Source organism: Paroedura picta, chromosome 10 (assembly GCF_049243985.1).
Source record: "Paroedura picta isolate Pp20150507F chromosome 10, Ppicta_v3.0, whole genome shotgun sequence".
NCBI lineage: Eukaryota > Metazoa > Chordata > Lepidosauria > Squamata > Gekkonidae > Paroedura > Paroedura picta.
Genome location: NC_135378.1, coordinates 63,196,921 through 63,216,139, shown reverse-complemented (window position 1 = coordinate 63,216,139; position 19,219 = coordinate 63,196,921). Strand labels below are relative to the sequence as shown.

The 19,219-nt window shown below is 41.5% G+C and overlaps 1 protein-coding gene across 8 annotated transcripts in view; it reads right to left on the bottom strand.

Moving 5' to 3' along the window:
- The window catches only part of PDE5A (phosphodiesterase 5A), a 114,250-nt gene that overhangs the window by 53,410 nt on the left and 41,621 nt on the right, over positions 1-19,219 (bottom strand). For all 8 annotated transcript variants that reach the window (XR_013224837.1, XM_077300444.1, XM_077300445.1 and 5 more), the window contains exons 2-3: positions 12,236-12,824; positions 6,473-6,562 (exon numbers count right to left, since the gene is read on the bottom strand). Coding sequence is in view for 7 of the 8 variants with exons in the window: in XM_077300445.1 (XP_077156560.1) it covers positions 6,473-6,562; positions 12,236-12,824 (679 nt within the window). In the remaining variant the exon portion in view is untranslated. The remainder of the gene's footprint in view (positions 1-6,472; positions 6,563-12,235; positions 12,825-19,219) is intronic.

Here is a 19,219-nt window from a genome sequence, read left to right as displayed (position 1 = left end):
AGGAAGATTTCTGAAGAACCAGAAAGCTTCCATATGATTACATACCATTTGACTAGTCCTTATAAAAAGTAGTTCATGGATTGTGTTCTCAGTTGCTGGATATTTCTAAGTTTCTGACCATTTTACATGTCCACTGTCAAGGCAATAATAGAGGATTGCTGTTTAGCAGTGGTGGCAACAAGTCTCCTAGGACAGGGGTAGTCAACCTGTGGTCCTCCAGATGTCCATGGACTACAATTCCCATGAGCCCCTGCCAGCAGATGCTGGCAGGGGCTCATGGGAATTGTAGTCCATGGACATCTGGAGGACCACAGGTTGACTACCCCTGTCCTAGGACCTGACAGACATAACTGCAAGGTGTCTGCTAGCCTGGTGAGGAAGTTGCATCATTAGCACAAACACAATTGGAATGACAACAAATAAGTCAGTAAGGTCACTGAGGATTTATATAAGACCAACAGCATAATAATCAGTTTACACATCCTCAAGAAATTTTAATAACAAGCAAATGTAAAGTAAAAACATGCTAGATCCCAAAGATGGAAGCAACTAGCATCTGTCGACTTGAGGCCATAAATAGGCCCTCATACTTCTTAGGTAGAAATCTCACCTTAGTTTGATTGCGTTTGAATATTCAGGCTATATGAGTGGTGATGATTATGGTGGACCTGTGACCCCATTCTTTTGGGCGATGTGGTGCAGTTCACAGTCTCCTCAACACTGTGGCCAAATGCCACAGACCCTGCTTTGATGGGCGTCATCTCCCTCTCCTCAGTGGGAAAGTGCACAAACTCCTGAAGGTGGGTAAGCATGACTTCCAGGAAGCTGTGCAGGCTAGCTGATAACTGAAACCCCTAGTAGACCTCTGCCACAACCCCCAATGGCCAGGAAATTCAGGGAGAACAAGGCCTTCTAGAAGACGGGGATGGCAAGGGATGACAGTTCTTAAGAGAAACTAATCAAGGCAGGAGCTGTCTGATAGTGGATGCTGATAAGAACATGAGCCTCCTCTGTCATTACTGTGCCACCCAGATGTACAGCATTAGTGGCAACTGGTTGAGGGACAGGAGCACATCAAGCTTCTCAGCCCTATGTCCTAGTCATCCACCAGCAGGGTATGTACAAGGGTTCCCATGGAGATGCCCTTGTTAGTATGGGTGGCTTATTGGATGGTGTGGCTGCTGATGTCTTGTCTGTTACAACTTTCAGGAGCTCTGTGCACAGTGTGTGGAGTGACACCATGATGTCCCTGTGGTGCAGATGGTTGATGCCCCTCTCCCCCTGATAGGTAACCGTGTCTTTTGACAGAAGCTGGTTTCTTTAAGATGGAGTGTGCTGCAGGGGAGGAGCGAGGATTCTGTGGCTCACCTTTCTTCGCCTCCTACCAGTGACAGACTCTTGACTCACTCCCCACCCCCCGGGACTCATGGCTCCCACTGGTCCTTCCTGCCCTTGTCTTATCATGCTGCACCCACCTACCAACAATGCTAGGTTGGAATGCAGTGGCAGAAATGGCATGGATGCCACTGTGGCATTGTCCACCAACAATGCTGGAGCACCTTTATCCCATTTGGATGCCACATAACTTTCCCCTTAGGGAGGTGGCCAGTGACCACTGCTGCACTGCAGTTAACCACTACAGCTCAGGTACAAGAGGACTGCTCTGTCCCTGTGTCATGCCTCTACACTTTCTGTCCCCTCAATACTACCCTCAAATGCTTAAACAGCTTCTTCTACTTGTATTAAAGGCTTGAATACTTCAGTGCTGCTGTTTCTACTTCTTACGCAAGCTCCCATTGCTGATGCATCCTGGAGGCTCCATTCACTTTATGAAGATAAGCATCAATTATCATATAATCCACCACAGCGTTTTAGGTTCACTAATTATTTTATTAGCCTAAAATAGACAGGCTGACTTTTAGCTTCAAGAATGACAATGCCCTTCCTAGCTCCCTGCAGGCTTTCTCCAAAGGCTGCAGATTCTTCTTTAGCATTGCTAGCTACATTCAAAGTTTTATTTTATCTGGATGGATGCTTCTTGTTGCATTCCTGTACATTCAGATCTCAGATTTAATTCCGTGAAAGCTACATGAAGCCCCAAAGGGAGCATGTGCCCTTTTTTTTTTTCATTGTTATTTCTAAGTCAAACACTTTTTCCCCTGGCTTCCTGTGAAGATTTTGAGATTCAGTAAAGACAACACAGAAGAAAAATGATCCACTGTATCAAAGAATGCTCGACAAAGCAGGAAATGGATTTTTGTCTCTCTTGCAGAAAGGGGAGGGGAGTTTTTGTTAAATTGTAGGATGATTTTTTTAATTTCTCTACTATTACTTCTGTACTCCTGTGGAGATTAGGCTTCTTTCATGTCCAAATATCTAAGCAAATCCAAAACAGTTAGCTGTTTTTTCAATGCTGTCCTAAAGAATACCCTTATTCTTCATCATCAGGCCAGGCAGTTACAGATTCTAAAGTAGCCAAGGAGCCTGTTTTCTCTTTGGCCTTATTGAATATGAAAAAGGACACATAAAATTTTTATTCTGTACAATACATTTTTGTGCCATTCACCCTGGTCAAGCATATTCTACGATACTTGTCCCACAGTCTCTGCATGTACTGCTTTTGTCTATTTCCATGCCATTATTATATTTATAAAAATCTCCTTCCCAATGCCCCACTTGCTCAGTTTTCTCCTTGTATTCATCCAAGCTCCACATCTGCAGTATTCTGCCCTCTGCTTCTTCTGCCTGCCCCCACATTTTATCATTTTTGGACTCCATGGCTTCTATAGATTTCTTGTCTCTATCCAAACCTTAATATGGTCTTTGCCAATTTATCCTATATACGGCTATTGGGAGGGAGGGGTTGCTTTTGCCTCCAACCCAAAAGAAGCATTTTCTTTCCTTCTTTTCCAGTGCTATCAATCTGAAAGTAATGCCTTGAATAAAACCCAGACCTTGCTTTGTAACATCTTAAGGTATATTCCTAAGCGGAGTTATCTATTACAAATATTGGACCATAAACGCCTATTGGGTTGGGGTGGGGTGGGGAACTTATATATTAGTTAAAATTTGTTTGTGACTTGTTTTCATCAGAAAGGCCTTATATTTTTGGACTGTTACCAGTAACATTCAGAACCAAAGCAGTGTCCCTTAACTCCCAGACGGATCTTTATGATAATAATAATAAAGTCTGTCTTTTTTTTTTATTGGGAGGTGCTTCTTGGAAAAAAGAACCCAAATGTTTGATATTATTAATGTTTTGGTTTTTTTAGGTTGAAAAAGCAGCTAATAGCAGATGGTAATTCAGGGGTTGATTCAGTCTTGTTCCAGTAATGTGTCAGTAAGGCATTTTGGTGAGAGTGATGGAAACCTTCTGGTAAGAGAATTTAAAAGGGGAGAAAAAAATTTCCTAAGAAACATTCCACAACTCAATCTGTCTAATTTAAACTGCCTAGAAATGAGCGTAGCTCATCACCCCCTTCCTCCATATATCTTGCATCAATTTGTTCATACATTTGGGAGGGAAGGCAGCATGGTATAGCTTGGTCTTGTCAGATCTTGGAAGCTAAAACAGTCAGTACTTGGAACTGAGGCCACCAAGGAATATTCTGCAGAGGAACACAATGGCAAAAACCATGTGCTTCTCACTCACTCTGAAAGCTCCTTGATAGGGCTGGCTGTGACTCAACAGCATTTTATGCAAACAAACAAGAGTTAAGAGAGAGAACTTTGTTTATACTTATGAGAATGAATCAATCTCATATTTTCTCTCAGAAGCTCGAAACAGTTATCTACACATCCCCCAAAAGTATTACAGTACAGCAGTATCATCATAAAAGACTACAGGAAGGGTTTACAGCACCATTTCTATGAAGAAAGGCTAAAGACTGCCTACTCCTTTATGAATCTACCCAACTTCTACAGTCAGCCTCTGAGACCCCAGTTCCAGCACCCCCTTTCTGAGAGTAGTCAAGTGGCACCTCCAAAGACAGCGTTTTCAGTTGTGGTACCAAAACTTTGGAATTGTTCCTAAAGAGACTTGCCTGTCCCCTTCTATTGTTGTCTTCCACAAGTCACTAATGGTTAATTCTGCAATTGAATTACCTGTTGAGTAAAGAAATATCTGCTTTTGTCTGTGCTGAATCAATTAATTTATTTTCTTATTTTCTTGAACGTTGGTGCTGTCTTTTAATTTATCTATTAATTTTATTGTCATAATATTTTTGCCTGATTTGAAATTTGCTGGGTTGGTGTTTTAGGATTCTCTCGAATCTTTGTGCAGGATTTACATGGCAAAGTATATTTATTTTAACCATAATTAAATCCATACATAAAGAATCATGTGTAGCTGCAACCAATATGACTAAACACCCCTTTAAGCTAGCTTTTATTCACCATATGAATGTATTTGGAAACAATTCGAGATGTTGCTGGGGGGGGAGAAAATTGGAAAAGAGCAAATACAAAACTTCTCCTTGACTGAAAATCATACGTCAATAGAAATGTCGACACAGTCAAAACAAGCCTTGGGACAGTCCATCAGAAGGCCAACTTGAAGCCAGATTTTTGCCATTTGTGTTTTGTAAATGCTCAGCAAGCTGCCAATCAGATGAAGGTCATACGGAGCAATCATTTTACATTAATCTGCAAGTATACAGCAAGATTTTACTGATGGGGATTAAGCAATTTTTACTTTAGCCCCAGTGGCATCTATTGGATTATAAAACTGTGCTATTTAGTTTTGTACACTATTAATGCTTTAAAAAATGAAGACAACATAAGAGAATCCCAGTGTCTTTAAAAAACAAAATTAATGTGTGATGAGTTCTGTTCTGTCCATGAAAGAACATGGTCTATAGCTCAAATTATAATTCAACACTTTTGTTCTTTCCTTGCAGCAGACTTACTGCTGATCACAAGGTAAGCCTCTCTGAAGTTGTATGTGATTCACACAAGGGTGTGTGAGCGGATTCCAGTTGGCAGGATGTTCTAGCAACGGCATAAGACAATGGTAATGTAACATTCCATTCATCTTGGTTGTGCCACGTAAGTATATACTGGTAATCTATTTGGTAAGAGGGATAATAAAATCCAAAGGCACTTAAGAGTTAATAAACTCTTGTGCTAGAAAATGTGCCAATTCTGGCATCCTGTGCTCTGTACAGATAGACTTTGATCTTGACATCAAAACCACAGATAGCTAAAACCCTTTGTGACTGAGCTCAGCATGTACCAGCAGCAGTCATGGGCCATGCATTCGTCAGTATGCTCTGATGAGCTTGGACTCAGCACAGACTGGGTATTTGAGGGGGTGTATGGTGGGGGGGGCAACAGATATACTCCCCGAAATTTTTGATTTGGGAAATTATGTGAAAAGGATAAGCTGAGACCTCACATCTGGTTGAAGCTCCCATTGCCTCCTATGAGCGGCCTATTATGCACAGCTGCCATAATGGCGATTTTGGGTCACATGGAAAATACGGAGGGGGAAGAAGCGAAGCAAACTGCTTACGCACGGGACGGGACGCAACAGCAGCAAAACCCAGAGTAACCAATTATGCACGCGGCGACCCCAGCGCCGCTTCTGGTTGCGCCCCGGTCACCCGGAAGCTCCGCTTTCTTCCGCGTTTTGCCTACGCAGCATTTTCGGCAGCATGCACCAAATCTGCGGCCGGTTGCAGCCACCGCCGTGCGTTATTGGTGATTCCACCCCGAATGCAGACCTTTCCCTCCGTGCATAATGAGCCATCACAGGGCAACTTTTCTGTATATCTGGATTATTCGTGCTGAATTTGAGCACCTAAGGATTCAGGCGGATATGCATCAGTTCCCTACCAGTGCTGTGAAAACTGTCTCTCAGATTCTTTTCCACAACATTTGAGGTATGGACAAAACACATTCTGCCCTTAGTCCCATATAAACACACTTTGAAGGAGACTTCAAATTTACTAGAGGCAGAGATTTAAAAAGGTATCCAGCTTTTAAATTGTATGGCTTTTCTCGCACACCATTTTTCAGTTTAATTATTTTTTATGGGTTTTCTTCCATCTCTCCTTATTTATCTACATTTTAGAGAATGGTTAATTTTTCACGGTAAATGAATATTACTTGGGATCTTTTAAAAATACTTCTCATACATACAGAAAACGTCCTTTCAGTACAAATTCAGTTGAACAAACTATGTTCACACATACATTAAATGAAATTAGTATTTTATGTCTGAAAAAATGGCAGATGTATTTACATCACCAAAAGTGGCTCAGACTATTTAGGAAATTACAAAACTGAAAAGAAAACTGGCTATAAATCAATTTTGCATAATTAACTGCTCAGGTCAAAATTCTTCTCTACGGAAACATAAACATAAGCAGACAGAGTTTTCTTTTTTAAAGAATGCTTTGGGGCGGAGCCTAAAAGCTGAAAAGAGTTTAGGGAACTAGCAGGGCTGGAAGGACTACAAAGAGCCAGATACCTCTTCCCTGTGGTTCTTTATTGGCATACAAAGTATGCTCTGTGTCTTGTAACCTGTGATCTGGTCCACTTCTGCATTGAATCTGGGGTCCTGTAAAATAAGAAAATACACTGTGTTATTCTTTTTGAAAAATTCTGCATTACTTCTCCTGTTTATATTACTATAGGAATGCAAATGTTCCAACTAACTGTTTCTCTTTGGTAACAATGTTTCCATCATGAGACAATGGATAAGAGAGTGAAAATTATTTTTCCTGGCATTTATATATATTCCATAAAGCAGATGCTGAAACAAATTGTTTATATGAAACATCAGCATTTGTAGATAAAAAAACCTCAACAACTTCAACCTAGCAGTGCAGTCATAAGCATTAGTGATTAAAAGGATCAAGATCTTCCATTTCTGGAAACAAAGTTTAAAAGCTCACTTTTGCTATTCTTGTGCAAAGAAAGCTGAACTCTATAAAGAATACAGAACAATATCAAAGAAAACATGAATGCACTTACCTCAGATGAGGACTATGTTAGACTGCCCCAACTGTCATAGATTGCACTTTTTAAAAGTTTAGAAGTGTGAAGCATTAATTCTTCACAGAAACAGAACCTTGAGCTGCCCCAAGAGATCTGACTAGTTAGCATCAGCTCAGCCAAAAATGACTTCTGAACTGGATGCTGAAGAGAATTCAGTCTGATTTCAGCCCTAGCTGAGAAAAATCAAGTCCTGACAGTCTTGGAATTCAGCTATGACTAAAATCAGTTTAATACAGTCAGGAGAACTGGTGAATGTTGTCAAGGACAAGTGGGTGGTTAGATGGAAACACTCATTTCAGAAATGGAAAGGGGACAGATCTTCTAGAAAGAGAGAAAATATCCCTACCCAGTCAAACAAAGAGTCAGCTCTGAAGAGTTCGGAGAGTCCTGGGCCCATTCTGCACCCAGGAGTTAATGCACCTTCAATGCACCTTAGAAGTAGATTTTCCTGTTCTGCACAGGAAAAGCCAGCTGCAAAAGGACATTGAAAGTGCATTATCCTCCAAGTGCAGAATGAGTCCTGGTTAGAAACTGCCTGTAGATATTTTGAGTCAGTTAAAAAATCAAGAGGAGTACTGGTATTTTAAGAGAAAAGGGCTGGGTACTGGAAAGAGTATATCAGCCTTCTGGAAAACAAGAGTCAAAGAATACTAAAAGAAGTTTTCTGAAGTGTTTGGAAAACACTGCAACAAAAGCCTCTCAGCACAAAGAAATGTTCATTAACCTGAAATACCAAAGTCTGTGCATGTGCCCATTTTAACTCAAAGTTATCTATATTGAATTACCTCAGGAATTTCTCCCTGATTTCACCTGACTTTCCCCCACTCTGTTGAATATTTTGTTAATTTGGAATATAAAACTTCTTGAGTGCTATTTAAGTTGAGTAAATTAAAGGGGGCTCCCATTCCTTCATTCAGGTTCCAGGACTGAGCAAACAGCCAAAATCTTATACTGGGACAGGCTGGGACAGGAATGGAAAAGAACAGATAAATAGGGCAGCTCAAACACAGAAGGGAAAGAAAAGTGAAGGGAAACTCTTACCTCTGAAGGAGGGAAATAGACAGGGAGCCATCACAGATAAGTATCAATACATTTATATACATTCATACACTACAACAGGGGAATTGTAGTCCATGGGCATCTGGAGAACCACAAGTTGACTACCCCTGCACTACAAGACTCACAGGGAACTCCCCACCACCACCCCTTGCATGTGCTTGGTTGCTCAGCCACCTGCCACCATTCTACCACTGTCTGGTCACACAGCTGCTGTGGGCACAGCTCCCATTCCCCACCCATCTACTTGAGGCATTCTAACCCCTTTTCATGAAGCTTTGGAGAAGGGGTGGTGTCTCCTAATCCTTCTCATCATCTTCTTGAACTGCTTGCACTGCAGGAAGGCACAGCAACAGCTCCTACTCCTATATATCTGCAATTCTGTTGCAATTTCCTGATGATGGTGATGTTAGCCATTCAGTCGAGCCTGGCGATCCCTTGGCTCATCTGTTGCCATGATGTTCACGTTTGCACTGCTTCTTTTAGTTCTGTCATGTCCATTTTATTGTATCTAGCCAACACATTCTTTGTGGGACTGCTTTCCTTTTACCACTGACCTGTCCCAGCACAATGGCTTTCCCCAGTGAGTGGAATTGCATATGGCAGAAGTACATGAGCCGGCATTTCATGATTTTGCCTACCAGTTATATAAAGGGCTTTATGCACTGTAGGATTTCCTTTTTTGTGGTTTTTGCTGTCCATGGAGTCCACAGAAGCCTTCTCCAACACCAGAAGTGTTGCAGTTGCCATTGTAGTTGTCCAGCAGTGACCAATGAGACCATAAGTATGTGGGGGCCATCCCAATGTTGGCTGTGTTTTGTTTTTTTAGATTTCAGACTTTGATACAAATCTGGGTTTTTCCCCCCTCAAGTTTGAAGAAATAACTGTTGTCTATTCATAACCCTAATTTCCAGATTTAAGTATCCATAGATGTGGCCTTGATGAGAATTAGATGCACTTATGATGAACAGACAGATAGGAGCTTTAGGTCCCTGTGTCAGTCCAAAAGAAAAAGTTCCACAAATGCATGGGACTTTTCCCTTTCCTGCAGCCAACAAGAAAACCAGCAGGTGTGAAACTTCTGACTTAATCCTAGTAGCAAATAGCCCAACCAATTTGGCTGTGAGAATTGTGCTCCTCTAAACAAAGCTTTCTAAAGATGCCACCCTGCTAAGTATCTGCTTGTTCAGAAAGATTCTCTGGTTGCTCTAACCTTGGGGCCTGGCCTGCTTGAAGAGTCAGGAAGGATCCCACATCTTTTATCATTTCACAGAATGATCAAGATGGCATTTTTAAAAAAGACATTAAAACTGTTGTATAATAGAATTTGTACCAGAAGGTACCTTCACAATGGAGTAAGCCTTTAGTCTACTGCAGTGATTGCTGTAGATATCATCTGTTTTACTGCATTATACCTTGTACTCCATTTTTGCATTGTTTACAGGATACATTGCTTCAGATAAAGTATACCTTGTTTCAAGCTTTTCTCTAATTCTGTAATCCTAGTCTGATTGCATTGTTCATTAGCTGTTTTACCATGTTTGATGGCAGTTTTATATCCTGTAATGGGCCTAAGTTTCATTATGATTATGCACAGCAGTGATTATGCACAGCAGTGATTGTGCCAGGCTGCAGCATGCTCCGTCGTTTATAGAGGGCACACAAGGAACACTGTAAAGCTGCACAAGCTGGCACACCACTTCCTGCGTCCCCATGAGTGTCACATTTTGCTGACAGACCAGCTCCATTCCGAAATCCCCAGGGAACACCACCACAGCAGAACAGTTCTGCTTTTTTCATTGGTTGGGGGGGTCCATTTTACAAGAAGGTGGGATTATGGGAGACCGCAATCCCACCTTCCTGTAAAATGGTGCACAAAGGCCCAGTTGACCCCACAGTGACATGCACTGCCAAGGAGCTGTGTGGGGCATATTTGGTCCACCCCCGGCCACCATCCTCCTGTGTGCACAGGCTTGCCCCAGCCTAGCCTCCAATGACACCCACAGCAACAAAGGGAATGCTGATTCTTCGCTGGAGGCCATCAAAGGCCCTTATTTGGGCCAGGGATGGTGGCAACCTAATTGCGCAAGCACCACTGCCAGCCCAGCCTTTCTGCCCAATGCATAATCGGTCCAAGAGAGGCAGACTATAAATAAAATAAATAGAAAGTCCCCACACCAATGGTCACTTCATAGATTTTACTTGTAACATGGAGCTACCTATCTTTACCACTGAATATTACCCAGTATTCTTATCTAGTCACATCATTACAAGCCTTTTGAGAGAGTGAATCAACAGCAAAGGGCATGCTTTGCTGCATAAGACCTCCATTTCAGCCCCAGTGCTTTCTAATTATTCCCCCTCCATGCTCTGGAGGGTCACCAAAACTTAACATAGTCAGTGAACTGATAGATTGGCCGAGGTTGCACTTGGTTTTCTGCTACCTTCTCAAGACACATTTTTGTAAATCAATCATCCAGGCCACTCCTTGAGGGTAGTTACTTCTCTGCTTGTTGGGAGTCAGCATCAATGAGAGTATGTTTATCATCGCTATGAGATATATTTAATGTTTTGATTTTTATGATTGTTTTAGTGTTTGTATTTGACTATATGTTATTTTGAACTTGTCCTAAGCCGCCTCGAGCTGCCTCGCTGGGAGTGGCGGGGTAAAAGAAAAATAAACAAATAAACTGCCCCTCTGAAAATATTTTATTGTATTTATTTATTATATATTTGTGCAGGTGGACTCCAGTTCAATCCAGGTGATGGGAAATATCTTCCTTTGCAAAGTCACTGAGAACTGCCACTAGTGAGAGTAGATAATACTGAACAAAATAGTCTGACTAGGGTTCTTGATATGAGCTGTATAACAGACCTTCCTTGCATTCAGCAAACACTGAGCTGAAAAAATACCTTTGCATATTTTGGGGGCTATTATTGAAGCTGAATACAGATCAGAGAATCTGATTGGCTACAGATATGGCTGAGCCTGAATAAAGCCAATTTTTTCCAGCTCTTATTCAGGTTTACTGAGCTATATTGAAGATCATCTGGGATGGTGAGTATGCTGCCTCAACTGGGGTTAACTCCTCTTGAAGCTCAGTTTACACCAAGCTGCAAGAAGAGAAAGCCCAGGATTGGCTGGGACGGTGGTAGCTGAGAGTTCCCAGCCAGGTCTGCATGCAATGGGGATAAATCAGACAGATCCTGGATCCAGCTTCTCCTGCAGTGCAATTTGGACCATGTTGCAGGAGAAGCCAAGCCAGACTCAGGGCTGGGTTGGGGGGGGGGTTAATATTTTTTCCTCAGGTTTATTGTAGTCCCCCCTTCCCCCAAAAAACAACAACAACAACAACAACAAAAATTATAGATCCAAATACCATACCAGTATTAGAATCTGAGATTTTTTGGAAATGCTGCAATTTTTTCAGTCCAATAGACTTGAAACAAAACATACCCATTTTTGCATACATCTAACCACATTATTTATCTGTTAAAGGTTCTACTTAATGTGTAGAGGCAGCAAAAATATGTAATATAGAATCTGTAGTAATGAAGAATATAATGATGTAGGCAAAATAGATTAGTTAAGAAGTTTGAAACTTAAAATGTTCAATACAATTGAATCCCAACAGAAGTATCTACTACTTAAAAATTATAATGAAGGGGATATGAAGGGAAATATTTACTTATACATTTTATACTTCATGATTGTTCACAATAAATACAACGATGTTGTACTAGCAGCAAAACCCAGTGTACACATTAATGCACCAGGTGCTAGAACGCAGGCCTGAGCAGAAGGCTCCCCTGCTGCACAGCAGCTCTGACCGTAAAAAGTGGGATACAAAAAAATATTCTTGTAAATACATTTTAATGGTCTGATTAATTTAGAAGGAACTAGGTGAAGGATAGTGTGGTATTTAGAACGTGGGACTGGAATCTCAGAGAAGAATCCATGAAACTTTTCTGACCTTGGGTTAATCATTATCTCTCAACCTAAACTTAACAGGATTATTGTGACGATAAAACAAATGAATGTAGAGCAATGCTGTAAGCAATCTGGGTCCTCACCAGATAGAAAAGTGGAGCATAAATGTACAAATGAACAATAATAAACATCAGATGCTTGTGTGTCTGTGGATAAAGTACTACAAATGCACACATTTTTATTTACCTCATATGCATTCTTAATATTCAAAGGCTGACCCAGAGCTGCTACATGGCCCACAATCCCTTTGTTCCACTCCAAGCGGATACAGTTGTTTGATGCTTCTTCCAAGGTGGAACCTTCAGCAACATCAAAAAGCCTGCTGACAAGAAATTTCTCATTGGAACTGTCTTCACAAACCAGGAAGAGGGAGTAGCGATCCGCAGCTATTAGTTCGTGGATGTGTAAGAAAATTTTGTGACAAAGAGCTGTGACATCTAAGTGACTGGAAATATCCTTCACTAGTTCCAGGAGCCTTGAACATTGATCACCTGCATCAGTTCCAAGCCTCTGGGATTGTAAAGGCATCTGCTCCTTCTTTTCAGAGTCAGACAAGAAACTCACTGTGCCAACAGAATCTTTGACAACAATGGGCCTAAGAGGTCTGTCAAATTCAGAAGCAGATATCTTCCTGGCAGGTGGTGTGGGTGTAGTGCTTTCAGCCCGTGCTGTTTGGTGGCTGGGACAAGAACAAACTTCGCTGTGGTGTTTGGTCCCTTCTTTGCACACTGGAATGGTATGAACTCTCTCAGAAAACCATGCATTGACCATCTCTCTGAAAGAGAAGAGAAATGCAATCAATATTTTAGGCAACAGTCCCCCACAAAAAGGTAATAAATTAAAGGAGGTTGTTCCCATGAGAGCAGTATCTATGTCACAGGCAGCCAAACTGTGACTCTCTAGATGTCTATGGACTACAAGTCCCAGTTCTGGCAGGGGCTCATGGGACATCTGGAGAGCCACAGTTTGACCACCCCTGATATATGCCTTCTGCATACATCAGATAAAAGAAGCACGTATTGTGCAGCCACATGCTTATTCTTGGCATATTCAACACAGAGATTGACTTGAACACTGACATCTTGGTGTCATTAAAAAGAAAAGAAATTATTGAGGAAAGGTTTTTACCCCCAAAGATGATCTTAAACACCCAACAGATGCATTCTCAATGGCTTTTAAAGTTCCTGAAGGAAAATGATAAAGCTGCATATACACAGATCCGCATGCACGCTTTCACATGTTCAGAAACAAGGTATGTATGTTGAAATTCTGTGCCATGAAAATCTAAATTATGCAATCTGTATAAATATTCAAATTAAGTGTACATATATACATGCACAGACAAAATGTATTTCTGTAAGCAAAGGACTATGGAAGAAGCTCTGAGAAGCAAAGACCTTTGCAGAACAATGAAATTCTTCCCCTTCGCAGCTGAAAATACTAGCCAGTATCATACTCACTCAGCTAGCTTTTCACCAAGGTCATCCTTTCCATTCACTAAAAGTAATGTTTAGGTTGTTCTCAGTTTTCATGAAGCAATACATTTTGGTCTGTTTCATCATGTAATTCAAACATTAACAGGAAGAGAGATGCCATTCTTTCACTGCAAAACAATGGCACCAGTCCAATTGAAGTTATTCCAGTGATAGGGGCTAGAAAATTTTCCAGAACATTTTCCAAGGCTGTATTTTTCCATGTTAAATTTTCTGCCCCACATATGTAAATATAGTCTGTTTACCTATGGCTGTCAGGGCTGTTGGGCAGCAAATTAATCATGTAAGTTAGGCTAAATATGGGACATGGATAAATCCCAGTGCTCATACATGGTAAAGGCTTGTACACAGTGTATTTGCCTTCTTTTACCAACATTAGTTCAATTTTGTGAACTTGTTTATGTAAATTAAAGTCATAACATTTCCCAGAAAATTTTATGAATCATTTCCCTGCCTGATGGCACTGCTATACCACTTTGTAGCTTATTCTTTAAAAAGTGGCCAGGCTGGCTGTTTATTCAGAGATGACAGTAACCATGTTTGTGAGATAACACTTTACTTAACAAGGTTAAAGAGAGATTAGGCTTCTACATAACTGTATAACAGGTCCAATATGCAGAACAATATCTTACAGACACACACAAGCCAGAACACATTCATCTTTCGAGGACCGCCTCTTCAGAAGATATCTGCCCTAGTGGCTTCCTCTGAAGATGCATAAGACACACACTAAAGCTTCCTATTACAATATCTTACTAGCACTGTGTTCCTTGTATAATGGAGATAGGCATTCTTTTTCTCTACCACACATCTTAAAAAACATGTAAAAGCAATCTTCATGCAAGCCTCTGGTTCACACAAAATGCCATACAATTCACGGAACAGAAATTATGGGAGTGTGGCCTCCATGCTGAAGATCTCATCATGGAGCACCTAGCTCACATTTTTTGAGGTATGTGGTAGAAGAAAAGGGAGCTCACATGCATTCCCAATGAGTGAGGGTAGTATCTGAGCCATGGTGATGTCACCGTGGAATGTCCATCAAAGTTGATGTACCATAAGTTTACATAATATTACATCACAACATGTCCTAGTTGCATTGGGCATACTGACCATAACATTTTGCTAATCTGGTACTCTTTCAGCAATTTGTGTCCAAAATGCAGTATGTCATCAAAAAGGCTGATTAAATATCAGTTTCAATGTGCTTAGGCATTTTACACAGAATTTTAAAAATATATAGTTACTCATTGTTTGAGAAAAAAAATCTAAAAAATCAGAAGTAAACTAAATGCTCACACACGACTCATATAGAACATGCAGATCTGTTGGTTTACACACTTGATCAAGCAAACATTCTACGAACACCCATTTTTGCAAGAGTAATTATGCCATCAGGTGACCATCTATTATAATCTGTACCATAAATGGTCTTCTCAATATTTTTTCAAATATGGCAAGATCTGGCATTTATCAAGTCCCAAAGGCTCATAATAATTTCAGACTACTGAATACTCTTATTTGACTATATAGAGATGAGTTCAAAGGGCACTTTGTGGTGACTATCCTCTCTATCAAATAAATAACTGGCTTTCAGTTCGAGAGAGAGAGAGAGAGAGAGAGAGAGAGAGAGAGAGAGAAAGAAAGAAAGAAAGAAAGAAAGAAAGAAAGAAAGAAAGAAAGAAAGAAAGAAAGAAAGAAATTCCACAGGTATAAATCCCACATGCTTTCAGTTAGGTTTTGAACACTAGGTATGCAATTATTACAGCTAATTCGTTCATTTGCTGTACCCTCAAAACAGAGCACAACGGATTGCTCCCGCATTATTCTCATTTTCCTCCTTCTGAAAGCATGGCACTGGGATGTTGGTACTATTACAAAGCCCAATTTGTACAGAACTTTATTCTTTACAGATGGTGGTATAATTGCTGCCAGACATGAGCTCCCATGGAAACTGAAAGGCTGATAGAAGAAAAAAAGTTATACTCGGACTTTTAAGGACTGAGCATTTATTCCTATGTGCCAGCATCTTGTGATAAATGTGAGTGCTGGGGGGAGGGGGGATAGTTCACAGGAGAAGTTTTATTCCCTTGTCCAAGAAACAATAGGCCTGCCACAGTATTCAGCTGTTCCTATCAAAACTTGCGGAATTTGTCCAGATTTCTGCATCCCATAACTAAGCACGCTTCTTGCACCTAAAGGTAAAGGTATCCCCTGTGCAAGCACCGGGTCATGTCTGCCCCTTGGGGTGACACCCTCTAGCATTTTCATGGCAGACTCAATACAGGGTGCCTTCCCCAGTCATTACCGTTTACCCCCCAGCAAGCTGGGTACTCATTTTACCAACCTCAGAAGGATGGAAGGCTGAGTCAACCTTGAGCCGGCTGCTGGGATTGAACTCCCAGCCTCATGGGCAGAGCTTTCACACGGCCTGCGCCACAAGAGGCTCTTGCACCTACTAGAAGAGAAATCTCTCTTTATCTGGATAACTCTCAATACGCATAGTTAACAGCAGGCCTTAAAATGTTTATTGACATGATTTGTAGTCCACCTTTCTCACTGAGACTCAAGAGTGACTACACAGTGTCAGATACTGGAGTCAATACAATGATGAGACAGCCAATAAGCCATGTCACAGGGTGAGGATTAATGAACTAAAACCAAGTATAAAATATGAACAATGCTGAAATTAAGCCCAAGCTTAAACACACCATATTGAATAATACCAAGACTACACAACAGGATAACTCTTACAGTAACAGACAGTATGTAATGAATACAGTAGTCTGTCTCCTTTTTATTTAAGCATTCTTCCTGTATCAATTCCATTATAAGGCCCTATTAGCTTTATAAAAATGCTCTCCTGAATAGCTCAGTTTTGTAGCCTTTGTGAAATGACAGGAGCGTGGGAGCCTTCCTGACTTCATCAGGCAGGCCATTCCCATCACAGAGTGTACAAGGTACACAGACAATGATAGATTTTGTCCCTTTGCACAGAGGCACATGCAGAAGGCCCAGCTCAGATGAGCAAAGCTGTCATAGCTCAGCATATGGAAAGATATGGGAATTCAGTGCCAAAAAAAGGCTTTGTATGTGATTGGGCAGCCAATAATGCAGAATGGGCCTAATATACATGCTCTGTCTAACCCCTGAAAACCACAGAGTTGTGGCATGCCACACCAACCAGTCTCTCTGAGTTGACTTTGAAGGGAGATCTATCTAGAGCGCATTACTGTGTTCTAGTCTCAATGATACCGTAGCATGGAATGTAGTGGCCAGTTTGGCCAAATCTACGTAACGCTCCATCTAGGCAAACATGTGTGTGAGAGAACTCCTAGGCTCTTGACCAAGCCCACAAGAGTCCATTGAACCCCAACAAAAGTGGGAAATACTGCATCCTGCAAGATCTCTGCCTTCATAACCAGCACTATGATTATAAAAAAAAAAAATCAGAGCCCAGTAGCACCTTTAAGACCAACAAAGATTTATTCAAGGCGTGAGCTTTTGAGTGTTCACGCCTTGAATAAATCTATGTTTATCTTAAAGGTGCTACTGGACTCTGATTTTATTGTGCTACTTCAGACCAACACGGCTACTCATTTGAATTTAGCACTAGGATTGTTCATTCTTAGCCTACAACACTCAGGCAGCTATTGAGCACCACTACTGCATCAAGACTTAAATGAACTCCGGGGAATGGTAGAGGACAGGAAGGCCTGGAGGATCATTGTCCATGGGGTCACGATGGGTTGACACAACTTCGCATGTAACAACAACAACAACAACAACAACAGCAACAACAACAACAACAACACTGCATCAAGGCAAGTGAGAAGCAGAGGTAGTTTGCCTTCCTCTGCAGAGTCTTCCTTGGTGATCTCCCTTCCAAGAACTGACCCTGCTCAAATTCTGAGATCTGCTAATATACCATACTGCCTTTCCTCTCACTTCAGACTACAAGGAAGGATTTTTTTTTAAAGCTCCCCAATCACTAATATTATGCTGTAAGCAGAAAATAGCACGGCTTGCGAAGAGCTTCACTAGTATTTTTATTCCATAGAAGATGCCCAAGGCTTCTTAGGAAACTAAGATCAATGTAGGTAAGTATAAAGTAAAAAGTGGTAAGTATAAGATTAGAATCAGAGATGTCAACCTTCTTGCAGGGTGTTGTGACCTTAGTGTTCTTTCGCTATTATTCGGCAGGGCAGTCCAGCTTTCTCGTTACGACACAAGTCCTCAGTACCAGAATGCTGGGTAAAAATCACACTCAGCCCATTAACAGGTGATGTTTGTGCTTTTGTCACTAAGTAATACATTTTAAAAATATAATATTTAATACTTCAAGCAGAGTTGTAAGATAAGACGCTAATGTTCACAACTTAATTAAGATGGATTATATTGACCCCAGTCTAACACAGCAGGACATTAGGTCAACATTCTCATTAATGGTGCAGCACACACAGTAGTACAAAAGTGTCAGAGCAAGACATTGTTATTTAAAGTCACAATCTGGGGAGAGGTGATTGACTTGCAGTATAGCATGTTGGCAAGAAGAAGACGCAACTCAAATTGTTGGCATTAAACATGGGCCACAGCTTTATTTTGTAACCCCCATCCTCAGGAGGGTTGGCCAAGCACGGGAGATTAGAGCCTGACCATCAGCCATCCGGTTGCTCATATTTGGTTCCCTGAGGCGTCCTGGGACCGCATTCTTCCCAGCCGGGAGTGCGTGCCCCTTGCCTCCTGGAAATCCTAAATGCAGGGAAGCGATTTTTAAAGAAGGGGGCCAATGGGGCGCCCACCTCATTAGGCTTCCCTTCAGCCACCCAGCAAGCGAGCCCTTGGCCTCCCAGTCGGGTCAGCCGCACTCGATGCTTGCCAACCTCTTATGAGGTTCCCTTTCTGCCACGGAGTCCGGTACGCAAACCGGACTCCCTGCTAACAGGCTCTCCCCCGTGCCCTGAACCGCAGCTGTGACAATTAATAAAAAACAAAGTAGCATAACCAAACAATAACATAACAACTCAACAAGAAAGACAGAGTGGGTGGGAGGGAAAGCTGTCCCTGCTGGCTGCTTGGACGGAGAGGCGGACCTGAGCCATGTGGTGGCTTATATAGCCAATCAAGCCCCGCCTCTCTGTGCCAACGCAACGGACGCTGGCGTGCTGAAGCCTTGCCAGCCCGTCGTGCCTCTCCACCCACTCTGAGCCCCGTCAACGGCATCCCCGGTAAGTCAGGGCCGCTATTTATTGATTGATTTTTACAACCTCCAGCCAACCCACCCATCCACCTCACATATGAGTAAAAGTTTTAATGGTACACGGCTTTGGTTGTATTATATAGTAACCAGTGTCTGGAATCTACATCTGCACCCAAAAAAGTAAACCAAAAGAAAGAAAGAAAGAAAGAAAAACGTGTCTGTTTAATTTGAAATAACTTTAAGAACTGTGGTGAAAGTAAAGAGGTGGTCTTTACCAAGTCCAAGCTGCAATCAGCATTACTCAGAGAAAATGCTTCCTCCTGCAGCACAGTCAAACAACATAATTCTCTCCTCTTGCTAGCATTATTTTTAAGTAAGGCAAACAGTGTGATCTGTTTGTTAAAGCAAGAATACCAAAAAAGTACCCTAACGCTAATTTGTTATTCTTGGCTACTTAACAAGCTAACTTGTGCAGCT